This window comes from Drosophila navojoa, chromosome 2, assembly GCF_054131105.1.
Source record: "Drosophila navojoa isolate 15081-1374.11 chromosome 2, UAZ_NAV_1.0, whole genome shotgun sequence".
NCBI classification, from domain to species: domain Eukaryota; kingdom Metazoa; phylum Arthropoda; class Insecta; order Diptera; family Drosophilidae; genus Drosophila; species Drosophila navojoa.
In genome coordinates this window covers 7,919,615-7,946,780 of record NC_142890.1, presented here as the reverse complement: position 1 = coordinate 7,946,780, position 27,166 = coordinate 7,919,615, and the positions used below count along the sequence as shown (strand labels likewise).

General features: G+C 44.7%; 2 protein-coding genes across 2 annotated transcripts; both read left to right on the top strand.

Annotated features, from left to right (window-relative positions):
* The first annotated feature begins 147 nt into the window (after positions 1 to 147).
* Positions 148 to 2,272, top strand: LOC108651903 (prolyl 4-hydroxylase subunit alpha-2-like). Its single transcript, XM_089256264.1, has 7 exons — positions 148 to 356; positions 413 to 715; positions 779 to 963; positions 1,024 to 1,601; positions 1,663 to 1,695; positions 1,756 to 1,921; positions 1,983 to 2,272. The coding sequence occupies exons 1-7, from the start codon at positions 166 to 168 to the stop codon at positions 2,057 to 2,059; spliced, it is 1,533 nt and encodes a 510-aa protein (XP_089112390.1). The 5' UTR covers positions 148 to 165; the 3' UTR covers positions 2,060 to 2,272.
* Positions 2,273 to 22,535: 20,263 nt separating this feature from the next.
* Positions 22,536 to 26,137, top strand: LOC108649314 (uncharacterized). The gene is made up of 3 exons (XM_089260036.1): positions 22,536 to 22,553; positions 24,153 to 24,358; positions 24,417 to 26,137. The coding sequence occupies exons 2-3, from the start codon at positions 24,239 to 24,241 to the stop codon at positions 26,019 to 26,021; spliced, it is 1,725 nt and encodes a 574-aa protein (XP_089116162.1). The 5' UTR covers positions 22,536 to 22,553; positions 24,153 to 24,238; the 3' UTR covers positions 26,022 to 26,137.
* Positions 26,138 to 27,166: the final 1,029 nt, after the last annotated feature.

The following is a 27,166-nucleotide window of genomic DNA, read 5'->3' as shown; positions in this document are numbered from 1 at the left end:
GATCACTGCAGAGGTTGCTATCAGCGATTGAACGCTCTCATTTCATGGATGATGTCTTCTGAAAATTCTTCATAGTACAGAGATTCTCTATTCATTGTGTTTTCTCTATACAAAGTTGGCTTTGTGCCTTCGACTTATGTATTTTGGAGATTATCCAGTGGCGCAATGGAATTGACTGACTGGAAGTTAAATTTCATAGCAATAATTTTGCTGACCAATGGGACAGCAGCTTCAAAAAAATCCGTCTTCACCTCCGTGGAGGGAATGGTGAGACTGGTGCAGCTTGAGGCCGACTTCATAGACAATCTCAGCAGCTATGCAGATGAGCTGGAAGCCAAACTGAACAAATTGAAAAGGTCAGTCGACTAATGAGACCCGCTTAATAGATAGATGAAACGTATAAAATCTTCAGTGTCATTCCACAGATGCGGGCTCGCAGCAAGCAGGCATTGCTTCAAGTGGAGAATTATATATCCAATCCAATTAACGCCTTCTCACTCTTGCGGCGGATGCATGAGGACTGGCAGGATTGGAACGTGTTCATGGAAACATCTGTTGGCCAGTCGCAAGTGAACTTTTTTAACCAAGCAAGGGCAGAGCTCCCAACTTCGGCAGATCTGTATGACGCTTGCGCGACTTTGTTTCGCCTACAAGTGGTTTACGAATTGACTGTGAAGGATATGACCAGGGGCATTCTCAATGGAAAGCAATACGAGTAAGTCCTCTGATTATTATATTGAAGAGGAAGCTGACTTCAGCTGCCAATTGCTAACTGCAGCGCAAGCTTGAATGCCCTGGATACCTATGCAATGGGCAAATACCTGATTAAGTTGGATAGAGGCTTGGCTGGCGAGTGGTTCACGGAAACAAGCGAGTGGCTGAAGGAGAACACACTTCAAACTCCGATCGGAGATAGCCGCGAGAAGGTGCTACTTCTCTTTGCCCAAGCCCTACTCGATTACAGTGAGTCTGTTTCTCAACTTGGATTCTCGTAGTGAGTCCCTTTCCCCGCCCTCTACTTAGAGTATTACTCGATCGCCTTAACAATTTTCGACCAAGCCGTGCTATTGGCAAACGACTCGGCCGACCCCGCACTGTTGAGTAAGAGAAGCATAATTGAGGAGCTTTCCCGAGGGGAGGTCAAGGAGAAACCAGAAGCTAAAAGCAGGCAAACAATTTACGAAATCGGTTGTCGTGGTCAGTACGTGCAGAAGTCCGGATTGATGTGCATGTATAAGTCGAAGAGTCCGGCATTTCTTCGACTGGCGCGGATTAAAATGGAAGTTCTGGTCCTAGACCCGTTAGTTGTAATCTTCCATGACGTATTGTCGCTTAGGGAAATCGACGGTCTGCAAGAGATTGCAACGCCGCATCTGAAACGCAGCTTGGTCGTTAGATACGGGGTCAACGTTCAAGCGAAGCTACGCATTTCGGCGGGTACGTGGGTCGACCCGAAGCATAACAATTTGACATTGCGCATTGAGAGGCGTATCTCGGACATGGTCGATCTGAACTTGGAAGGCTCAGAACCCTTTTATATTATAAGATATGGCTTAGGCGGTCTTTACAAAGCCCACTACGATTACTTCGACAGCAATACGGTAACTTCAACGAATTCTGTGTAATCGCAGTCCTAGTTACATAGCGTTTTCTTTTCAGCAGAATGACAATCGTTTAGCGACGATATTATTTTATGTGTGTGAGCTCTGGTAAGGTATTTTCAACCTGTACTAATCACAGCACTCTCATCAATAGATGAATGACGTAGAGCAAGGAGGCGCCACCGTATTCCCTCACTTTGGGCAGACTGTGAGACCCAAGCGTGGCAATGCCCTCTTCTGGTACAACATACAACATAATGGAACTGTTGACACCAGAACCCTGCATGGCGGCTGTCCCGTCCTAGTTGGTTCCAAGTGGAGTAATGTACCTGCCAATCGTATAATGTTCCTTACCCGACTAAACTCCCGTGTTTCCAACAGTATTTACCCAGTGGATACACGAGCTGCCGAATATGTTTCACAGACCATGTCGTAAGCAGGAGCCGAGTGCAGCTTAAAGGATAATAATTGAGGATAACTCCACAGTACTCGGATGTGTCAATCGTGTAATGGGAGATGGGATCACATTACGTTTATTCAACTGTAAACAAATTCGAAATTCGACATTCCTATGACCGGTTCGCTGAAATATCTTAATGCATTCTAAATTTTGTTCCCATTTAATAGAAATATTCAATTGGCATGGAATAAAAACTCGTGTGCTAAATGAATTACTAATTTAATTGGGCTGGCGCTCTAATAACTGCCAATAAACATGTCGTTTAGTTGGGACTTACGCTCTGCTCTATGCCAGACTGTGAGACGAGGGGGAGTCGGACTATTTTGGTCGACCCACACGTATGCGGAGTCATAGACAAACAAATTTCCGGCGTAATCACTTTGCACACTTAACAAAAACCAACACGAGACCCGAGCCAGCTCATCCTCATCCAGCCCCTACCTTTTGTGGCTTAAATGCTTTTTAAAATGCCAACATGGAAAAAATAAAGTGCTGAGTGGTTGATAGTCGTTCGCCGGATAGTCGTCCTGCTGCCGGGCCTAGGGCTGAGGTACGCTCAGGGCTAGGTAAGAGCCAAGCGGAGTTTTAGCATACTCCTAGGCGCCAACCACCGGCACCACCACGACACGACCCACGTCCACGCCAACGGGCGTCTAGTGTCTGACACCGCGTACGTGACGTGCAACTTAATGTTTCAATTAGAGGTGAAGTGGCGCCCACGTTGACTGAATGAGCCGTGGTGGCAGCCGTCTCCTGCTTACGTTATCCTTATCGCTGCCTTGTTAAGCAGCTTCTGTGTGTGTGTGTGTGTGTGGGTTTGTGTATCAGTGCTTAGTATCTCTATCAGTCTGTGCACTTATCTGCTTTTAAAAGTTTTAATAATGAACTGGCGCTTACCACGAAGCAACGTGTGCGTTAGCGACTGATGCTCCCGATTAAATCTAGCTCCAACTTCTGCTGTCACTCCCAGCTCCACTCCAGGCCCCACTTCAGCTTTGGCTGCACTCGCCTGCTGAGTAAGCACTTTTGATAATTTGCTTACCATCCACTCGCCGTAAAAGGTGCGCCAGTTTTTTACCCCCGCTCTCGTTTTTTATGAAAGGGTCAGCTGAAGCTGGGCAATGCAGCATGGCTAATGCGTAGATTTAATTGAATTTGGCAACTGAAACAAACTCAAATAAAACTTTAGCTTGACCACAAATGGGAATATTTTTGGGCAGCTGCAACGTTTCAGCAGCTCAACAGCTTCAAAGATTTCTGATTAAAGTTTTGACAAAGCAGCAACCAAATGGCCAGCAGCCTTGGAAATTCCTTGCCAAGCGCCCGCCTCGAACACCTTTAACATGAGGCAACTCAACGACTCATCGAGCCAACACCCAAAATTGCTAGCATATGCGAAATGCAAACTAGTTGTAAGGCCATAGACGAATCACAAATGCGCTGCAATTGAAATTTATGGAGAACATTTGATATATGCTTTGAAGTATATAGAGCAGCAGAGCTCAATGTCCCACAGGTAGCTCATTGTGCAGTCGACTCGGTGCGCTCGAGTGTGCAGATGGAAACGTAGCTAAAACGTATTTCATTTTGATTGTGTGCACTTTATGATACTCCCAGCACCACACAGAGATGATTACATATGCGCAGACCAATAATTTTTGCCCACCACACACACACACACACACCCACAGAGGGAAAAGAGCAGAAATAAAATAAATAAATGGAATAAAAATCAAACAAGGTTAAGAAATGTCGGCTGTAAGGCTGATTGTGAAAATCTAGCAAAATGTTTTATGCACAGGCAAAAAAAATAAAGAAAACGAAAATAAAAGGGTTGCAGACTCACACTCACACACATTCTGTGGTCAATGAAGGAAATATGATTTGGATTTTGTTACTTTGATTACACACATTACATGCGAAATATGAAAAACGTAGCCGAGACAGACGCTCCCAGACGTTCCCAGACCCAGGGCCCAGGGCCCAGGGCCCAGGCAATGAGGTCAACGGTGGCGGCGGCGCTGGCGATGGCCAAGTGGGTGCCGTGCCACAACGTGTGTTAAATTTCAGGGAGGCCAGCGCCGAGCTCTGTGGGTGTGGCTGGATGTGGGGACCAACGCGCGGCCGTAAAGCATTTGATGTGCCAGTGTCCGTCGCAGGAAATTGAGTTTTTCGTACAGCTGTACAGCAACACACATATATAGCTGAGTGTGTGTGCCTATGTGTGTGTGTGTGTGTGTAATGTAAATAATAGCCAGCAAAAAGCACAAGAAATTTATGCACGCACTCAAGCGCACAAATTCGCTTGGCGCGTCGTCTTCGTCTTCTTCTTCTTCGTTTCTTCGCTCTACGCAGCAGCCGCATCGCACTCTCAGGGTCAATTTGAGTCTATTCGCACACACTGAGTGCTGAGAGTTAAATGATTTTGTCAGCCAAGTGTCTGTATACATATTTAAATTAAAAGAACATAGAATACCTTGATATATATGAATAAATAGACATGTAAATTTTTAGACAAAGTTGTGTTGTCTATATTTTTTACTAATTTCATATACATATTTGCATATTATGTATATGAAACAATTATATACTACACATACAATATACTTTTAATATTTTTGTTTATTATTTTATTAAGTTGTAAAAAGGTTACTCCAGGTTTTTTTATAAACATTTTTAAAAATTTTTTTTTTATTTTATTTTATCCATTTTGTTATTCTATTTTTTCCTTTATTTATTTTAACTTATATATTTTTTATTTATTTATTTTTATTTTTTATTTATTTATTTATTTTATTTTATTTTATTTATTTATTTATTTATTTATTTATTTATTTTTTTTTTTTGTTAAAAACGTAAACTTATTCGTCCTTGTATTTTTTGCTCTATACCATTATCTTATTTTTTTTTTATGTATATATATTTTCTTTTATATATTATTAGTTATACACTTTTATTTATTTATTTTATTTCTATTTTTTTTTTTTTTTTTTTTTTTTTTTAAGAAAGTCTATGACAACTTGAACATATATATTTGAGTACATATAAAATTCAAAGTGCATCTTAAAACCGCCGAGACTCTTTGCCCAATCCACTCGCACATCTTACTCTTCTTTTCTCTTTGATTCTACATTGTGAGTGCTTGCGAAAATCGATAATCGAGAGACCGAGAGTGCATTGGGTGCTCAGATCTTAGGCTATTTAAGTTTTGTAGGCACTTCGACTGTCCAACTGTCTGTCCATCAGTCAGTCTGTCCGTTTTGATTGCGCTAGGCAGCTAGCCTGCCAAGGCACTTGGACTCTGGCTGACCCGCCTTTCAACACGTCTGCCGCTCACCTTGTAACCAAATGCCAACAAATAAAGAACAAACATCATGCTGCATGCTGTGCGTATTTATATGTACAATCGGGCAGGTGCCAACACTCAAATGAGATGCAAAACGGTTTTTGTGTTTGGGTCGTTCGTTTGATTAGAAATGAGCCAAACATAAATTGATTAAATGTCATTCGATTGCGTCTGCAATCGGCTCACAATCAATTACAAAATGACAAATTTGACATGACTGTCTGTCTGTTTGTGTGTGTGTGAGTGGACTAACGGATGCCATGCGCATAATCTGAACAGTACGTCCTCCAACTGACAACTGTAGAGGGCTCAGTGCCCAGTTCCCAGTGTCCAGTGGAGCGAATGTCAGCCGAAATCAATGGCAAAGTTGATTTACGTGCGGTTGGCAAATTCTGTTCAAGTGAATCGCATTCGGTGGGCGGCTTATCGTGGCGTGGGCATGGGCGTAGGCGTGGCACTGGCCATATCGAAATGATTTGCCGGCCAATGACAAATGCAGCTAAACGAATTATGTCTAATGGCATTTCAGGTTGAAATGCGATTAAAATGCAATTTGAAATGCAAAACATTCTGCATGCAGCCAGCGCAGATGTCCATGCTGAGGTGGGGCTGAGGCGCGACCGGGGCGTGGCCGTCTAGAGGCTGGCTAAAGATTGCCGCTGCTCGTGTCTGTGGCGCACTTTAAAGATGTCTGATTGTCTGGCCATTTGGCAGGCAGCCAAAAGAAGAGTCTTTCGTTTCTTTTCTTTCTCGGTTAATGAAGAGACGGAGCAGGAGCTGGAGCAGTAGGACAGCGCTGAGCAGCAGCTTGCGCCATGCAACGTGATTACATTGAAGTCAAGCATTACCTGCTGACCAGGCTAAGAGAAATTAACATTAAATGTTACAGAACTCGGCTCAAATCACGCGCATCGCTTGCCTGATTTATGTCGAGATTCGACAATTAAAAGTCCATTCGCGGCAGCAGACTAGAAATAAATAAGAGCAGAAAGAAGCAAGCAGCAGAAGCTGTGGCATTTGTTGTGCCAAGAAATGTTTTAAACAGTTTTTGCGTACCTTTGGCACCTCAGCCTCAGTCACAGTCAAAGTGCCGGCTGTGTTGTCAACAAAGCATAATTTATGCGTTTGCCGTTTGTCTGGTATTGGAGCTGGTGCTGGTGCTGGTGCTGGTGCTGGGCGAACACATTGCTAGACAAGCGAACATGACAGCGGCTATGTTCGTGTCGTCTGCTGCAATGCGGAATTTCACGTGGAAAAAGTGCAGCCAGAAATTATTTTAATTAAAAGAGCAGCCAGCAGCAGAAGCTAGCTGCAGCCAGCCAGCAAGACGAGGTGAGCACGCACCGGCCCACCGATCGAGAGAGGGAGGTGGAGAGAGAGAGTGAGAGTGAGTTCTGCACGATTAACGCGCTGCATTTGTCATGATCTGTTTATTTTGATATATGTATGTACAGCACCGTGATTAATTTAGCCAGCTCATGTTGTAGCTGCTGCTGCCAGCGATTTACACTTTATTATCAAGGCGAAGCACAGATCTATATATAGACACAAATACACTTGTATTTGTGTATCGATTGGCATTTTTATGTGGCCATCACCTGTTGTCTGGCGCGTCCCAAAAAAAAAGCAACAAAAAATTCATTTGCATATCTATTGAGCAGCTACACGCCACGCCCCGCCCCGCCCACCAAAAAATCGCTTTCATGCTAGGTGTATTTGAATGTAATCAAATCAAGGCAAATGCTACAAATGCCAGCTGCGTCACCCAGCCATACAGACACTCGCACACACACACACACACACACACAGACGCAACACCTTACCAAAGCGTGTCTCTGATGTGGCTGTAAATGTATCCGTAACTGTAGCATTGTGCTCGTGTATCTTTTAGCCGTAACAGCTGCACACACACACACACACACCTACGCACAATTTGATTTTATGTTTGCACACGCAGCAACAATTTTCATTGTTTGCAAAATAATTGCAAGCCACGGCAGGCAGCTGCGACCCAGCAGCAGCGGAAAGGGAGCTCTTCATGGGTGAGTGCGTGTGTGTGTGTGTGTGAGTGTGTGAGTGTATTAGTAATGGCCAAAAAGTATGTAGAAAGAAAAAATAAACTGCTGCTGGCTAAACTCTTAGGCCAAGTCGCCGCAGCAGCAAATTGGTCAAAAAGCCAAACAATTAGCGCAGAAACAATGGAGCCTCAAATGTTGCTCTTGTTACAGTTGTTGTTGTTACTGTTGTTGTTGTTGCTGTTGTTGTTGATGTGCGGCCCAAAATGGATTATTGCATTGGGCATAAATTTACAGTTGCTCATGGCCGTGCCCATGCCGCCGCCCACACTTTTCCTTTTTTCGCTGCGCTTTTGTCAGCGCCCACAAAACAGCAGCTCGCATATGGCCAGAAAAACACACTCAGCCAAGCGCTCTTCATGGCGCTCCATATGTATTTGTATTGGCCGTGCCTAAGTGTTTGTGTGTGTGCGTGTGTGTGTCGATTTTACACACCGGAAGTTCAGTCCATTTATTGCACGAATTTCGCGCCATTTTACGTTGGTCAACTGCGCCCCCCAGCTGCCAATGCGACGCGCCGCATAGAAATGTAACAATACAGTGGCGGCAAAAAAACTAGGTACACCGCAATTGATGTGATTTTTTCTCTTTTCCATGACGCTTGAAGCACTTCCGCTTTGAGGCTTGCACTATAAACAAAAACCAACTGAAAATCAAGTGAGTTCTGAAAGGATTTCAGGGCTTTAAAATAATTTAGAGAAGATCACAATTTAAGATAGTTTTTAGTAATCATAGTTAAATAGTATAATTGATGGGGATTGTCTCTAATACGTTTAAGGGACTAGCAAATATTTTATATATTTTAATTATTATTTAGTTTAGACTCTTACTTATTTATTTGATTTTATTTTCTCTACTTCATTGACTCGCTTCCCCCATATATTTTCTAGATATCCTAAATCAATCATCAATCACACTTACAGTAAACCAGGCACAGTTCTCTGCTTCATCATCTTCCCAATTAGTCACTATTCAAAGGACTAAGAGCACTAGACCCAGCCTAAGCCTTCGAGTCCTTCAATGTATTTGAGACTTTAAGTTGAGTGGCAGCACTTAAAGAAAACCCTTTCACTCTGCCTTTTTCGGGCGTTATGGCCACCTTAACAATTAAGCGTAATTTGAATAATCAAAAGCCAACAAACAACAACAACAACTGGCAAATTCCTGGCGCGTGCAATAAAAACTTTGCCAACCATCGAACCTGGCAATAAATTTCAGCCCAACCTAATAAAAGTGGGTCCAGCCCACAGTCCGCCCACAGCCCGCAGCTCGCAGGCAGGGCGAGGCTATTTGCAAGAAACTTAATTGAAATAATTTCGGCTGGCGCAAGAATATGAAGCAGAAGCTGAAGCAGGAACTGAACTTCCACTGGGTTGGGTCGAATTGGGCTCTTCATAAGGTCTTGGCTAAAGTTTTACTTAGCAATCAAAGTGCAAATATTTTATGAATGCGTCGGAGGCGGGGCCATCCCCTTCGTAATTTACCTATGAATATGTGCTTCAATTTGATTATTATGAAAGGAGCTTGATTTGGGATTTCAGATTATATAGGTATTTTACAATAAATATTTGAAATAATAAAAATCTCTTTCAATCGAAATCGATCTAATATTGATGTATGAATAAATTGATGTATGAATAAGTATGAATACAGTTCTTTCGGATGCACTGCAATTTCAACCCTCTCAGCTATTACTCTCCAGCTGTCTCTTTCTTTCTATCTGTATTCTTCTTCATCTCTCATTCGCTAAGTCTACTTAGTCTTCATTCCATCACACTCTTATTTTCTCTCTCTCTCTCTCTCTTTATATACCAATGTATATGCCTCTCTCCAATCTTTGCCATTCATAAGTCCCTCTGTGTCTCTTCAGTCTCTATATCTTTTTTTCTCCCTCTCTCTCACTCTGTCGCATTCTCTCTATCTCAGTCCCTCTGTCTTTCTCACTGTCTCTATTTCTCCGTTTTATTATCTATTATCTCCCTCTCTCTCGCTCTTCTTTCTCTCTCTCTCTTGCTTGCTCAATCCCGCTATATCTATAAATCTCCCTGTCTCCATCTCACTTTCTCTTAATCTCTCTGCTCCTCTCTCTTTCTCTATCTGCCACATTTTCTCTCCCATCTTCCATCTCTCTTTCACTTACTTTTTCTGTCTCACTCTCACTCTCCCCATTCTCTCCTGCTTCCCTTTGTTAATGAATTCGCTACTGAATCGGGATTCTCGTTCTGTGTTTGGTCTCTTTGGATGTCTAAAGTAATTTAAAGCTCGCAGCTGAGCTCACATGTTCTCCCCTTCCGCCGTCGGCCGGCGAGGTGAGTGCCGCAACATTTCAAAGCGAACCAAAAGTTTGTTAAATAAAGCGCTTGGCCCGCTGGCTATTTGTGCGCCAAAAACTTGAGATACTTCTTCACTCTTTACATAATACATATACATATACATATACATATATATTTTGCTGTCTAAATTGCAATTGCAACTCACCTCAAGATGTTTGCCAAGCAGATGAAGAAGAGGAAGCAGGGGAAGGCGAAGCAGTTGAAACGCGTCGAAGCGGGCCGCGTGTGCTCTAACGAACCGCCAGCGGCACTTGGCCAACTCCAACTGTATCTGTATGCGTGTGTGTGTGTGTGTGTGTATCTGTGTCTGTTCCCTTGGACTGTATCCGTAAATGTATCTCTTTCAGCATGCTCATTAGAATCCATTAGAAACTGAATCGAGCCAGATAAATAACCAACACCTGTTTGCCTTTTGCCTTCTCCCGTTTGCCATTTGGTTTGTTGCCGCATTGTCCGTGTGGCATGCAACGTTTCTCGTGGCCGCGGACCGCACTATGTGGCAGCCGGGCTACGTGAGATAACTGCAGCGGATGTTTCTATTAGTCCGGCCGACGCTGTGTCCTGTGGCAGGACACGCGTTATTTATGCGTCGCCCAGCGATGTCTAATTTATGTTGCAGCTTGGCTGCAATTTGTGGCCGCGTTATTATAACAATTATGAGTAGCTCCGCAGTATGCTAATAACTGGCGACAACAACGGCTGGCATTAAACTCGGTCTAAATTAGTTGGGGACAGGAGCCCGGATGCAGGACAGGACAGGACAGGACATGAGAGGACATCAGAGGACTCGCATGGCTTATTTAACTTAAACGCAAGTTAAACAAGCAGCGCACAGTCGACGGCAAAGTAAACGATTAAAATATGCACAACACGAGTAAACATATTTTCAAGAAGTAAATATCCTTGAGGAACAGCAGCAGCAGCAGGAGCAGAAGAAGCAGCCGAAATTCAGGAGCGCATGAAATGTATTTAAAATATGCCAAGTGGCAGACGTTTTGACGCACCCATCGTAGTTGGATTTGCTCAGAGTCTGGGTCTGAGTCTGGGTCTGGGTCTGAGTCTGGGTCTGCACGTAGCTCCAGCGACGACAGCAGCAGCCAAAGGCGAAGCCGAAGACGTTGCACGTGGGCACAAAAGGCGCAAGGTAAATAAATATTGTAGCACAAAATGCGACCAGGAAAAGGGACGAAGACGAAGACGAAGACGAAAACGAAGACGAGGACGACGGAACGAAGGCAAAGGCGAAGATGCTGCTCATGCCATGGCAAGTGGAAGGGCAACAGTATTGTTGCCACGCCCCCTGCACGCGCACACTCAAGCTAAGATACTTACAAGGATTAAAGAGTCACTCAAGTTAAATGCATTGAAAATGAAGTAAAAGAAGCGTAAAAATTGTACCGAAACTTGAACAAGTCCCAGTCGAAATGGAGCAGCCGAGAGTTAAATGGAGGTAAGTGTGTGTGTGTGTGTGTGTGTGTGTGTGTGTGTGTGTGTGTGGAGGTGTGTGTGTGTGTGTGTGGGTGTTTGCTTTTGCCTCTGTTACTTTTAATTTTACTCGCAGTTTATTTAATTTTGTGCTTTTTATTCCGACAACGTCTGCTCGCTGCTGCGACTCAATATAAAGTGGCAGTTGTTGATTTAGCGGTATTTAAATTGAAGCAACTTAGTTGGATTACGAGCAAGCCGCTTGCGGTTAGCCACATGATGAGATGCCACTCAATCCTGATAGCCTTCCCCCCATATATATACCCAGTATTACGAGAGTGAGGCAGGAGTTGGCGCTCATTGCTGTGGATTGATTTGTGTGTGGCGCACTAGATCAGATATGATCTTTGATAAGCGCCGATAGAACCGATTTAGAAAGCAAGTCAAAGAGAACTAGTAGGAGAGATCTAGTTGAGAATGCTACGTGTTAGCTTGAACCTTTGGAGGGAGTGAGACTATAATCAGTGTGACCAGCTTAGCCCATCGCAGGTTTGGATCTAGCCTATTTGAAATAGTATAAATCGATTGAAAGTGAGTATGGTATGGAATATACAGAAACTGAGGCAGACTATGCTGAAGTCTTAAGCTTTGAGAGAGCTATAGAAGAAAAGAAACAGACAGTAAGGCCTAAGCTATGTAGCATGACTACTTGTTAAGCCTTATCAAGCATATATGTATGTATGTACACATGTACATATATTCTTCAACATAATAAAGAGATTATTCGATTCAACTATGCATGTTTATTTGATAATATATCTCGTCGTATGTCTCACTGCCTCCCAGTTTATTTCACAGTCTGTCTCTCCATCTGTCTGTGAGCAAGCAAGGTATGAAAACGAGCTACAGAAGATCATCTTAATTGTCTGTATGTATGCAGCACTACTCATTTAATAGTCATGCATATTTGAGTAAAACAAAGCGCTGCTGCAGCAGAGAGTGCTCCCTTTGCAATGGTTACTTCAGACTCGACTGCAGCGACCTCTACCTGCCAATTTTTGTAGTGAGTGAAAGACGCCCTATATAAAGGGCAGCAACTGCAGCATTTCTTCAGTTGCCCAGGCCTGTTGGGGGTCAGTCGTGCAGTGAAGTAAAGTTAAGTTAAGTGAAATGTATGTATATATATAATGAACGTGCATATATTATGATCGTTCAGCTAAGCATTAGAGACTTGGGAAATACTTGGATGATTTAAGAACTTGGACTTAGACAAAGTACTTAAGAGAAGAACTTAGAAGAAATACTTAAAGTAAACACTTGGAGGATACCTTGAATGATATCTTGGAGGCAATATCTTGGAAGAAATCCTTGGAAGAGCAAATATTTGGAGGAAATACTTAATTGTTACTAACCTTTTCTGCTTATGGGTATGTTATAGGTATATTATGAGCACTTAATTGTTTTACAACTTTTTGTGTATAGATTATCTTCATAGCTTACCAAAAAACGTCTGCTTTAATTACACAAATCTAAATCATTATTTTTTTTTTTAGAAATTTCAACGATTTGTATTTGACCAGCCCACCTGCTCAATAAATAATCAAAGTAAAATTCAACAAAAATATCTGCCCAGGTCTAACATAGGTAATTCTGCAATGCAATGCAATGATAAAGCACGCGAATTCAGGATTTTTTGCTGTTTGACTTTTTATGGCGTTGCCCTTTAGCGCTTAAGTAGTCGCAATTAAATATGGCCCATTCCTATTGCCGATGCCATTGTTGTGTCTGTAGCTGATGTTGTTGTTGTTGCTGTTGTTGTTGCTGTTGTTGATAAAGGATAGCACAGTGTTTACACACACGCACACACACACACACACATGCAGCGTTGCACTCGCTGTTGCAACATTTTCACAGTATGTAATGCAAATTGCGGCCGATGCGGTAATTGCCGCTCATTATGGTCAGGCAAATGTGCCGATGGGCAGCAGGAGTATCGGTTGGCAGCCATTGCCAGGGCCATTGCCATTGCCAGGGCCAGAGCCAATGCCAATGGAAGCGCCAATGTAGCCTGCTGATAAGACAAATGCATGCCGAACTGGAATCGCCGCGCCACGCCCACCTAGCGCACTTTGCCAGCCCTTTTAATGCAATTTTTACATGGGCCCCCAGAGCGAACGCACTCCAATTGCAATGCGCGCTCCACTTGGAGTCAGAGCTGGCCGCTGGAGCAGGAGCAGGAGCAGGAGCTGGAGCCGTAGCCGCGCCATCACATAAGTCACTTTAATGGGCTTTCAATGAGGTGTGCCAAAAAAAAGGAGGAGGAGCAGGAGCAGGAGGAGGAACGCTGGCTGAATATTACACACAACATTACGCAAATGCATTAATGGCATTTTAATGTTGAGGTATTCTACAGGGCCGGGCTGGGCGCAGGAGTCGGACTCGGCCAGGTGCCGGTCCCCAGGGGCCATTGGGCAATGCCAATGGCATTTCAACAATGCAAATTAAAAGCGAAAAGAAACAAAATATGCATAAAAACACACAAACTTTAAATTACTAAAGGCAGTTGACAAAACTTTAAACCACTAACCGCCAGCCGATGAATGCGACGTAGTGGGTGGTGCGTGGTGCGTTGTGGGTGCTTGCAAAAAGGTAGCAGCAAATGTGGTGACAAGTCAACGTGCCACTTGGTGGGTTATCCGTTGCCCAGGGCGGGGGTATACCAGTGTCAGGTCTGACAACAACAGGCACACACACACACACTTGCACACACGCACACTTAACCGAATTTTCACACAAAATTCAAAGTGAAAATGATAAATTATTTTCGGGGCACATTCAGAGGCAACCAAAAGGCAACGCCGCAAGAATTTTGCTTGCCAAGCTGAAAGTTAAGAAAGCAGTTGGGCCAAGGGATTATGGAACTACACACATAGTGTGCGACTATGTGTATGTGTGTGTGTGTGTGTTTGAGCGTGTGTCTCTCGAGTGAAAGTACAAAATTTTAAATCGTTTTTCGTGAGATTTATTGTGGCTCTGGTTAACCGCGCCCTCGATACCCCCCCTCCGCCGGCCATTGCCAAATTTATGCGCCTGCGTTAGTCATCTCACAGTTCGCAATTCTCAGTTCTCTCGCTGGCATTTCAACAATTTACACCTCAGAAATATTTATGTCGCCTGGCCGCCTGGCTTCAAGGTCCCCGCTGGGGCACGCATCAAACTTAATTTGCTGGAAAATTTTAGCAATTAAACAAACGTTTGGCACTCTCGGACCTCAGCACATATGGACATGGGCATGGAAATTAATTCCGACAAGTTATGGACAGTGGAGAGGGGGGGCGACAGGGCGGGTCGATATGAACTTTGACACCTCATGCAACAATTTTGTGGTTGACAATGAGCCCAAAGGCAAAAAAAAAAAAAAAAAAGAGCAGGCATAACCCAGCTCAGCTGGCTTACACACATTTACACCTAGCCAGGGATGGGCTGCTTCCGCTTTTTTTCGTTCCTTCACATTTAATGAGCCCAGACCGATGTCGGCATCAACATTATTATTTCAAATAAAAGCGCATTATGCTGGGATTATCAACTGGACTTTGGCCAAAGCACACACACACACACGCAAAATGGAAAAAAGGTGGAAAATGCGAAAACTTAATTTTCAGCTGGTATGCCATGTATGCCGCATGCCACAGTTCGGCAGGGGCAGGAGAGACACGACACGGGACACTTGACCAGCTCAGTCCGAGCTCCATCCCCATCCCCCGGTCCGGCTCAAGGGTTGCTTAATGAATGCGCCGTCCTGGGCGAGCTGAAACCCTTGCGGGGACATGTCCGGCGACCGCCTTGCAATTAAATGTGAAATGTTGAAAATAATTTGCATTACGTATGCGCCCCGTCTAACGGCTTATCTCATGCAATTAAGGTAGTTGCCAAAAGTTGACGCTTTATTTGCCGGCATTTGCATACAGTTTTTGGGAAATTTAATTAGTGCATGGATTTAATTATGTCATCCCAGAGCCGAGCCGGGCAGAGTTCACTCCAGGCAGCAGGCCTGCCTCCCACCCCCTCTCGGCCACCCCCGACGTCCATCCGAATGTGTTCGATAAGTCGTGCATTTTCATTTTCATTTCGCTGCCAATTTGTTGCCGTTGGAACTTTATTACGCATTCGCACTGCTGCCACAAAGGACAAAGGACTCAAACGCCATCTGCACTCAATTTACCTGCATTGTTCGCACAGCCAATATTTTTTTTCTTTTTTCATATATATATTTTTACACTTGAGATTTTTGGGTTTTTGTGTTATTTTAAATGCAAAAGCGTCGCTGACAATAAGCGGAAATGAATTATGTTTGAGTGGGGCGGAGGGGAGACTCCACTGGTGGTGGTGCTGCTGCTGCTGCTAATGGAGGCAGCACTCTGTACCCACCGCTGAGGTGGTGCAACTGTGGTGCCTGTGCTGGTGCCGTTGCCGTTGCCGTTGCCGGTGCCCACTTTGTGCATTGTGCGAGTGCATTTCGCGTTCAGTTTATTGTGTGTTGGCCACGCAGCAGACAAATAAATCAATGACAGCCCGACTTTATTGTTTTGGTCACAAAAATATTGCCTTTATATTATTAAATAGCGCTTCTTCGCCTGCGCACGGCCTATGCCGTCCCGTCGATCGTGCCGCCCTGATACGTAATAAAAACAAATACCTATAGGGATGGCCAGGTCCCTCCTGGAGCTGCAGCGAGTGCCACATCCTGTGGCTTATACCTACACACACAAATATATAAATATATTTACTCATATATATATATATATTAAATGTGCTGCGGTCTCTATTGACAAATTTTTGAATGATGCATTGCCCGTTGCGGTGGAAGTGCAATAAAAACGCGTTAATTGTTGTTGCTGCTGCTGGCCAGAGCTGAGATTGCAGAGAGGTGGGAGAGAGCGAAATAGAAAGACAGAGAGAGAGAGAGAGAGAGAGAGAGAGAGAGAGAGAGAGAGAGAGACAGAGTCTGTAGAAGCCATAAATTGTTTGGATTAGCATACATCTACACATACATAGATGCATTTGTGTTATATATATGTAGTATAAAGTACAGAATTTGTCGTATTTGGCAAATTGACTGATTGACTAACTCTATGAATTAGATTGATTGATTGACTTGAATACGGTATCTTTAATTGATTGACTTGTAGTCAGTTAAACTAACTTGATTGACTGACATGCAGCATGGCCTAGTAAATGTCTGATTGAATGATAGTCGAGTCATACGATTGACGTTGACACTGTCTGCCTCGTTGATTGACCAACTGAAGGAATGATAGACAATATTTAACTGATGAATAATGTTTGATTGAAGCAAATTTAAGCTATTAAGCAGAGAGAAGAGAATGCTTAGCTTATTAATTGACTAAACGATAAATTCACTGGCTCATTGAATATCTGACTGATGAATTGATTGACTCCTAGAGACTAGCACTTAGGCTGACGATATACATATATTGATATATTGATTCTTTATCATTTGATTGACTGTATTACGAAATATCAGTTAGATAGATTGTCGATTCTCTGATTGATATAAATTGGATTGAAATCAGATTGTGGATTAGATTGACATTGGCTGATTGATAGATTGATTGACTGATTGATATATTGATTGAACGACTGGTGGATGGACAGGCACTCAGATCAATCTATTTATTGGCTGATTGATAGATAGATTGATTGACCAATGGACTGACACTCCGGCTCATTAATAAATTCACTATGAATGTATATTAAATGACTGATTGATACATTTAATCAAAAGTTAATACCATAATTCATTAGCTGAGTTGTTTAACAATTCAGTAATTAATTCTTAAATTTCCTGTCTGAGTTCTTGAACTCTGATTCGCTGATGGATCCCAAAGAACCTTCAAATATCATTCTTTAATTTGCTAGATTTATATCATAATTCCCCGAGTTTAAATTCAATTGGAATAACTTAAAGTTCCAACTTAAAGACACCTTCACTGGCTGAGTTGCGGAAATGGCAACATCTCGGCAAAAGTTGGAGCTCAAACTCATATCGGTGTGGGAGATGCACACGAAACCCTGAAACTAGTTGGCACAAGTTTATGGCTAAACAAATTCGAGAGCTCGGGCGAGAAGTGAAACTCAATTTTTGCACAACAATGCGTCCATAATTACTGTGGATAGTCAACAGGCAAACGAAATCGAATCAAATCAGAAACTTTAAATCTTGGGGGCTAAGTCGGACAGCAGCTGCAGCTAAACAGTGCTCCCCCTGCCCCTGCCTCCCCCCTTAATCGTCTCGTTGGCGGACACGGGCTCATTCAATCGTCAGTTCCAGCAATTACACGCATTTTGCGCAATTTAAACCAAATGCTAACGACAGCTAACAACCAGCCGGCAACCGACAACCGACAACCAACAAGCAATAGCCAACAGGCAAGAGCCGACAACCTTTGCGCTGCACCTTCGAGCAGCTGAAGCAAACAGGCGGGCAGGAGGAGTTGGGTCAGCAGCAGCCGTAGCAGCCGTAGCAGCAGGCAGGACCAGCCAGGCGTTTGATGAACAAAAAGTAGCATACTGTAAATCAAAAAGTAACTTGCCGTACGGATGTCATTCGTTGCAGATCGTTCGAGCGCAAAATTTAACAATGACACAAACACAAACTTTGGACCAGCACCAGCAACAACAACAACAATGGGTTGCGTAGAACATCATGACGACACACGCACACACAAGAGATAATACCTTATAGCACACACCTACAACATACGCCGAGTTGGGCATTGACTTTGGCTCTTGGCATAGGGGCAAAAGTTGCTCATGCAGAAGCTGTCATGTCCAGCACTCAAATTTCTAATGCTGGCCCAAAGGGCTGTGCGGGCGGCTGTTGGCGTGTGTGCGTGTGTGCGTGTGTGTGTGTGCGTGTGTGGTGCGTGTGTTCAGGCAACACTTAAAAGTCACAGGGGCGTGGCAAGTTAAATGAAATGCACATTGATGCGGCATTTGTGTATCGTTTCAGCAGCCGCTGCAAGTGACAGAGTCAAGGGGCAGAGCAGGAGGCGAGTGTAGCCTTGTGGCAGACAGGTAGATCACTGCCACTGACGCCAAGTGAGATAAATGCCAGCTAAATCAACAGGGAACAAGCCGTAGTAGCAATCGGGTATATTGGATTGCTATGGAGAGCTCTACCAGCAGACGAGACTATTCAAATTTATATTGAAATCTCTTTACTTGAGCTGATACAAACATCTAATATACCCTAGATCCCATTGAGCTGGAGAGCAAACGGAGCGCAACCTGTGGCAGCAAACGACAGCTGCAGCTGGTGCCTGGGCTCTGCCTGGCGAGCAAAGACACTGCCACAGCCAACTTCGACCAAAAAAAAGCTCAATCAATAACCGTAACGTTAACGTTGTCAGCACAAGCATACAATAAACTAGGAGCGAAGGATCCTCATGTCGAGCCGAACTCTGAATGCGCTAACTCACTTATTGCTACTTCAAATAAAAGGGACAGGGAAAAAAGAGAAACTCTTTAGAATTTGTGTAATGTTGTATATAAAGGTCGTATAATATTCAAATATTTATATTTACTTACTGATATTTAATAATATTTGACAATGCATTGCATACGTCAAAAACGCTTAAATCTTCTATTAAATTTTATATGCATTAAGAAGTTTTCTCTTCATAAAAAAATAAAATAAAATAAAATAAAAGTTTAACAAATATTACATTAAAAATTGACTATTATTCCTATTGAAACCACTATACAGTTTAAATATATTTATTAATTCTATTAAATATTATTATACTGTGTATGATGTACTATAATAAAAATATTTTTCTAATTTATATAAACCTGGTATTTATTTTTTTTTTTAATTTTTTTTTTTTATTTATTTTATTAAGTGTAGTGTATTACCGGTACAAACAAAAAATTTATTTATTATATGAAATATTATCCAGCCACCTTGACTATGAATAATTGAGAAGATTTTAGACTAAACAAGAATCACTTGGCTATTATTCCACATGTCATCTCTTAAAACAAAGCTGTAATATCCTGTTCATGCATGCATATCGAACCAATACCTTGCAATACCCTAAGCGAAAGTGTGTGACAAAATGTTGCAACTCTTTGGCGCGCCATTTCAATAAATTGTGCTGCCTGTTGACAAGCCGCAAAGTATGCTTTAAAAATGGCTTAGCTACCGACTCGCGCACACTGAGTGTGCATGTGTGTGTGTATGTATGTGTGTGTGTGGTAGACGAGGACAGAGCCAGGCAAGGCATGGCAAACGCGATTTTTATCGCAATTCAATAGAGTTTCCGTAACATTAGGCCACGGGCTTTGTCTTGGTGCGGAACTAACAGCGCCATATTTGTATCCGTTCGACGTGTCAACGTGTATTGCTTCCGTTTGTTGTTTGTTATTGGTTTCGCCTGTGCAGCAGCCGGTGCACCTTGCCAAGGATGCCAGACAGACACACACACTCACACACACACGCGCGCACACGTACAGAGATTGGTGACAAGCATTTGGGTTAAGAGCGTTATTGAAATTTTATGTTGTCTGCGATTTGCGTGAAGTGGATTTGCGTCTTTGCTGCTGATTTATGGCCCGTCGTTGGCAGCGAGAGTTCACTTTAAGCAGCGCTTTAAAGCATTCGCAGCTAATTACGCACCACAAATAATATTTACGTTATTTGGCCAACCCCTTGCGCTGTCAAAGGGTTGGTTTATCTTTGGTCTGGCATTAAAAACTTTTCGCTGGTTTTATTTTTCTTTGAGCTCAGAAATTGAATTAACGGGCGCGCCCTGCTGAGATGTCAATTTGGCTGACAGTGGCTGATAGGTAAAGGAATCTGGCATTCACCTTGAGACAGCTCATTAGAATTCCGTTTTGGCTTGCAAGTTGTTTGTCGTTTGTTTACCTTGAAATTACGAATGCAAAAAATAAACCGAGCAGCTGGAAGAGGACGTAATACAGATGCTACTCCTGCTGCTGCTACTCCTGCTCCTGCTACTAGCTACCGAAGATGCAATGTTAAGTGTCTGTCAGGCAGCTGAATTATTTATGGCACTTGCCGCAACAGCAACGGCAACGGCAACGGCAACGGCGGCAACAGATTACAAGATTAAATTATTGTAACAAGCGCATTACGTAACTGCTTTGCATAATTTACCGCCACGAAAGGCCACAGAAAGAAAAGAAAAACAACATTCATCTTGAGCTTAAACAGCATTGGGAGCGTGCAAAAGTCGCCAGCCAAAACACAGAGGCGATAGGTAAAGGCGACGTAGGTGACACCGGTAGAGTCACGGGGTCGTCCCACCGGGCGAATGCGCAACATTTTTGCTTACCACAATTTGTCACTGTGCCTGTGCATCGGCGTCTTGGCTGCCCGTCCCCCACGTCTGTCTAATTTGCATTTTAATTTAATTTTTTCCATGCCGCAAAATGTCAACAAAACACCGCAGACGCTCGCCGAGTCAGTTGCAGACGTTGCCAACTTCTTGCAGCGCTGCTCATCAGCCTGGCTCCCCAAAAAAAGCGGGGGCCAGGTCTTTTGTTTGTTTGTCTACAGTTTTTCTGAGCGCACTTTTAATTGAGTCTTGCATATGCATGAGCAGCCGCAGCAGCAGCAGCAGCAGCAACAACTCAATTAAAGCGATTGCCGCGCCTGAACGTCAACTTCAAGTTCCACTTTAACCTCGACATTCGTCTTTGACGGCCTGAACCTTGAGCTGCTGACAAAATCAATGCGAACGCGACATTGAGCTGAATGCCCGAATCGTAAAACTTTCATCGATTGCTCGAACATAAAATGACGATATTGTCTGCGGCATAAAATTATGACAACCAGCCGCAGCAAAAGAGGCTTACGCGACTAGCAAATCCCCTGTAAATGGGCGTAAATAGATGTAGCTTAAAAAGTACTCCTCGTGAAATATATGCAATTCTATATTCCCTAAGGGAAAACAAGTGTGCATTATGGAGGAAAGTCTATAAGTTGAAAGTATATATGGATAGTCTATAGATGGATGGGCAGATGGGCAGCCAATGAATTGAATATCAATAGGTGGGAAGTCTGTAGATAAGAATTCTATAAGTGCGTGTGTGAAATTCGGTAAATGGAAAGTCTATATAAAGAACAAGAAGACATCTTTACGGAAAAGAAGTATGGGAAAGTCTATAGATAAAAAGTTTATAGATGATAGCTCTAGAAATGAAAAGATGGAAAGTCTATAGATATCTAAAGTCTATAGATAGCAAGCCAATAGATAGACAGTCAATAGATGATAAGTCCGTACATGGCAAGATAGAAAGTCTGTAGATGTTATAGTGGTTAGATGGAAATATAAGTATGTATAAACAAGATAGAAGAATGGGAAGTCTATAGATTGTAAGTGTTAGATAAATTGTACACAGATGGAATAACTTTGAAGCGCCAGTCTTCAACTATAAGTATCTATAGATAGACTTCAAAATCAATTCAATGTATTTAAGAACTTATTTCGTCAAGTATACCCGCCTTGCGACCACTTACAGGGCATTAGCACTTTGAATTGCCATAAAATGCCGTGCGGTAGACAAAAGAAATGCGGCGACCTTTGAGTAAACACAAAACCCGAATTTATGACGGCAACTTGTTGTGGCTAGCCGCACCACCACGCCCCGCCCCAACAGAGAGATACATATTGCATAACATTATAATGCCGTACAAGGTGGGCAGCACGAGAGTGTTCTGCAAGACTTATGGCTGCCAGATTCCCTTCTCCTGCTTTGCTGTTATAAATTCTAAAAAATGGTGGAAGCAAAAAATAACTGTCAGGCTAACCAATCGTGCAACCGTTATTACCTGTTGGCTGCCTGGCCTTCTGGCCATGGCCGTTGCAATGGTCGCGCTTCCGCTCAGGAGTCGCAGCGTTACGGCTCATAATTCGCTGAATTTATGAACTGTAACCGAGCGTCTAGTCCTGACAAAGAGCAGCGAGCAGACAGCGAATGGGTATTACCATACCAGAGAGAGAGATGGCCTTAGAGGTTAAGTGTGGTTATCAAATGAAAATGGATACATTGAAATGCGATTACAGATTGAGCAGAGCTCGTCTAACTAGCAGACGCACTAAACTTATCGATAAAGCTAGCTAGTGGCCGCTGTCACATATTTGCCGATATATATCGCACGCATGAGAGTAAATAATTAGATTTCATTTAAAAGAGGTTTTATCAGTCAAGCAAAGTCCGCTTCAGTGCAGTTCAGGCTCAGGCTAAGACTCAATTCGAATCAAGGTAAGCAGAGCTCTCACATCTCACAGATTTGCTGACTCGATTGTTATGTTAATTTCTTTCATTTGTCGAGTAACAAAGCGCCCCTTGAATACACCTCAATGCGGCAGGGCACGTACCTTGTTTGGGTTCACGTCGCTGCCTCGGCCCATGTCTAATTTGAAGACGAGAACAAGTTAATCTGCTCAATGAGATAAATACCTTTTGTGGCCGCCCCACCTGCCGCCGCCCTCCCGCACGGCGCATGGACGGCTGTTAACTGTTATCGAGGCACTTGGCACGCTCCCGAATTGCCACTTCAAGCGAATTGCCCAGACGAGGCGCAAACCTTGGCAACTTTGGCACGCAATGTCAAAGTGAGTTAACGACAATGAGCTTTATTACCTGACAGGCACTCCCCCTCTCTCCCAACTGCCCCCTCGCAGTTAATGTATTAATTTGAATTATTTTTCATTCCGCCTGCCTGCTGGCTGCAAATATGTTTGACATGCCAAATTTAGTGGAAAATTGTCGCATGTCATTGGGCAAATATGCAAGTGAAATTGTACGTGACTCCATTGCCAAAATACAAATAGAAAATTCGGCAGGTCCTGCCAGCTGCCAGTTGCCAGTTGCCATTCAGAGAGAGGGTGGACAATGCGACAAATTGGCCAGCAGCAGTGCGCTCCCCTCCCCCTCCCATCACTCGAGTTTTCCTTCCGCCAACCGCCCCTGCTGTAGACACCGTTGCGTTTTTCATTTTTCTTTCAAGGCTGCAGAAATTTAAAAAACAAATCACACACCTACGAGCAAGCACTCCAGCCCGCAAGACAAATTTCCGACATATACTACGTTTTGGGTCGGAAGTGCACAAAACGTTGACGGCGTCTCAAAGGACAACACACAGAGAAATATATATATAAAGGGAGAGATGGAGAGAGAGAGGGAGAGGGAGAGGGCGTGTGTTAGTGTGAGTGAGTGCCCGCCGGTAATGGAGTGGACTTTATTTGTGTGTTGTTGCTGTTGTTGTTGCTGCTGCTACTGCTGCAACGCATCAGTGGGCCACTGCTGCCGGCTGGCACCTTGTGCTGGCACGCTTCAGCAGCGCCGACGACCGTCACATTTGTCAGCCTGTACAGTGCGTCCTGCCATGTGCAGTGCATACCAATGCGCGCTGCTCAGTTAACAATGGAATGCTCACATACCCTGTAAACATGTGAACATGAATGCATTCATTGAGGAGTATATTAGAGGTGAATAGCTGATGCGACAGACGAATCTGCATTGAGGTACTCTGAGTAGTAAATTGATGTAAATATTAATTTAATATTATTCATTTAGTCAGCTATGCATGAAACTAACCTCCTCCATATTTAGAAAATATTTTAAAAATTTAATAAAATATTTTATTCAATATATATAAAATATAGATGATTTAAAAGGAATATTTAATTATTCTAATCCTTAATAACTAAATAAATCAATTCATTAGCTGAGATCAAATAAGATTCCCCCTTCCGCACACCCAAATTTAAGGGGTATCTAGAGACCAGCCCTGCTCTTGCTCATTTAATTTTTTCTGTAATCAAAGTCGCTTTTTCAGTTGTCAAATTTTGTTTACAGCTTACCTTCAGTTATACGTTGGGCAAATTCACAAAAGTCGAGTGAACATATTCTGGCTAGGTAATTGGCAATCGAACTGACCTGCAATGGAGTACATCATGGAAATGGCCGAGGCGGTTGCTCAGCAATCGAAGCAGGAGGAGGAGGAAGGCAGCCGCTTCAAGTCCGTCTTCACCATCAACGGCAAGTCCATTCTGCCGCCCCTGGTAAGTGCTAAAGACAGCTGTGCAGCCCTGCAGATGACTCTTCACCTTCCGCCTGCAGATGACGCCTGAGCGTCGCCTGGAGATGCAGCAGCTGCGACGGGCTGCTATGGCCATAGAGGAGCGCGGACGAGCGGGACGCCAGACGGCAAACTCGCCCAGTGGAGCCAAGGGGCAGGTGCTGCAGCCCAGGCGCGCAGCAGCAGTCTTGGATGCTAGCACCAACACCGAGTCGGAATCGGAGCTGGCGCAGCAGCCGCTGACTGTCGTCGGCCGCCTCAAGCAGCAGCTGCAGCAGTCCGAGACGCTGATCTACGACAACAAATGCAATGCCATCATCAAGCTCGTCAAGTCCAGCAAATTGCCGGCCAGGCAGCATATGGTGCGCGAGGAGTACCTGGAGGCCCAGCCACAGCGGGCAGTGCTCAGAGAGCCGAGCTTAGTCTGTGGCGTCGTGCTGAGCACCACGCTGGAAGCAGCTGAGCCCACGCCCAGCCAGCCAGTGCCAAGCCTTAGATGCAGCCCTCGACAACGGCTGGGGATGGCAGCGAACCCAGCGGAGATGAGTCCACCAAGATGCAGTCCGCCACACCAAATTCAGACCGTGCGGCAGCTGCTGGGCATCGCGCAGAGGCTGAACCTGTCGATCAACAAGCGGGAACGCGACCTGCTGCAGCGCGCCATCACGAGTCCTGTGCTGCGCCCACGAGCTGTGCCTGCGACGTCCGGCTGCGGCAGCATCACGGCCCACGGCGAGCGACTGCATCCGCAGCTGTGGAAGCGATATCACTCCTCTGTGGTTGCCCAGGATTACGATGTGCAGCAGAAGGCGGCTGCAGCGGCAACGGCAACGGCGACTGCGGCTGGAGCTGCAGCGGCGTCGGAGGAGGTGTCGGAGGCGTCAGCAGTGGAGGTGAGCAGCGCTGCGACCGTTTGTGCGGCAGCATCGCCGGATGTGCGTGTGTCGAGTGTGGCCCCCTCGCCCAGCAAGATTCAGGTGAAGCAGCAGCACTCGACACCGGAGCAGCGGAGCAGGACGGCCAGCAAGTCCGCGCTGCCCAAGTGGACCAACAGCAGCAGGAGCGGGAAGCCGACGCCGCGCGGTCGCAGCACTGTGAGCTACGCGGCACACGCCTCCTCGCACGCCAATGCCGTGCAGCAGCAGGGCGGCAGCGACAGCAGCACGCGGATCAGCAGCACTCAGCGGCGGCTCAGCTACGATCCGCGCGCCACGCTCAAGCGATCCGCCCCGCGGAAGGTCGAATCGAGCAGCAGCTGCGGCACGCTGCTCACGCCCAAGACGTCGCCGTCGCCGTCGAGCAGCAGCAGCGCCAGTCAGGCGCGGGCAGCGCCCAGTGGCGAGTCCAGCACATCGGAGCTGATCAGGCGCAGGCTGCTGGACGAGATGGAGCAGCAGCAGCGGCAGCGCTTCCAGCAGCTGGTCTCGCAGCAGGCCGAGGAGCAGCAGCGCCTGCAGGCCGAGTTCCAGGCGCAGCAGCAGCAGCTGATGGACCAGATGATCAGTGACATGAGCACGCTCACCTACGACAAGGACGGGCAGTCCGACCAGGCCGACCAGGCCAACTCGGAGTCCAGTTCGATCAGCTCACTGCCGCAGAGTCGCCTCGATCTCGAGCTAGACGAGCCAGACTCGGCCGACGTCTAACACCACTAGCACAAACAGCACCACTGGCACCACTGGCACCACTGGCACCACTCGCACCACTTTTGTAACAAATCCATTAATAAATAATAAAAATCCACATTCGCTTGGGCAACGTAGCCGCTAGCTAATTCACACATCATAAATGCGATTAATCGCAAATGCTGCCAGCAACAAATGCCAAATTTAGCCACCAACAGCAGCAGCAGGAGTAGCAGCAGGAGTAGGGGCAGCAGCAGCACCGCCTTGGCGCACCGTCTCTAATTATGCTCGGCGTCTGACGTCTGCCGGCACGATGCCACACAAGTTGCCAGCACGCCGAAGACGGAGCTGCCTTCACTGGTGCCCCACTTGCCCGCCTGCTTCACCTGCGCTGGCAACTCACGTTGATGTCTCTATACGCCGCGGAGCACTTGCTCGCCCATAACTCGGCGTGTTATTAAGTGTAAGAAATTAAAATTTCATAAATTGTTACGCTTTATTTAGAGCTCCAGTCTCACTCTCTCACTCTCTTGCTCTCCCTCTCTCTCACTCTTAATTGCCCGCCTCGCTCAACTGACGGATGCAGTGCATCGCCGTAGACGTGGACGCAGCCGTAGCGTGATTTGCGTATTTCGGAAACTTGCAATATTTGGTTTAAAGTGAACGTGGACATAATTAAAAGCACTTAAGTTGGCTTTCGCGTTCACTTTTTGACGCTGGTGGTGCTAGTGGTGCTGGGCTGGCGGCTCTATTGGAGCACCGCCAAATTGGCAGATGCACTGCCGATTGCCTCGGCCGCTTGAGTGCCTGAATGTTGCGTGCGGTCTGATCGTGATCGAGCCAATTGGAGTGCAGAGTATGAAACGCTTGAGATAATCAAAATGCTTAAATCAACGGGGCAATGAGCGTGGCAGTAGAAGTGGGCTGCATATGCCTAGGAGCCATTAATCTAATCCATTACTAGAGTGTAGAGATAAGATAATCTTAAGGGCAATTTAATTGTATTTAGTGAGAGATCTTCATATGCATTTATCAAATATTATGGATCCAAGAGATGGTTTTATAATGTCTTGAAGGCAATTCTATTGTATTTAGTTATAGATTTAAAAACAATATATGTTATATGGTATGGAGTCATTCAAGACAAGCATATAAAAAGCCAACAA

What these genes read in the sequence shown, in the direction of transcription:
- LOC108651903 (XM_089256264.1), top strand. Translation starts at nt 166, where the DNA reads ATGGAATTGACTGACTGGAAGTTAAATTTCATAGCAATAATTTTGCTG. An exon ending in ATTACTTCGACAGCAATACG is followed by an intron (nt 1,602 to 1,662) that starts GTAACTTCAACG and finishes TCTTTTCAGCAG; the next exon opens with AATGACAATCGTTTAGCGAC. An exon ending in CCTAGTTGGTTCCAAGTGGA is followed by an intron (nt 1,922 to 1,982) that starts GTAATGTACCTG and finishes TGTTTCCAACAG; the next exon opens with TATTTACCCAGTGGATACAC.
- LOC108649314 (XM_089260036.1), top strand. Translation starts at nt 24,239, where the DNA reads ATGGAGTACATCATGGAAATGGCCGAGGCGGTTGCTCAGCAATCGAAG. An exon ending in AGTCCATTCTGCCGCCCCTG is followed by an intron (nt 24,359 to 24,416) that starts GTAAGTGCTAAA and finishes TTCCGCCTGCAG; the next exon opens with ATGACGCCTGAGCGTCGCCT.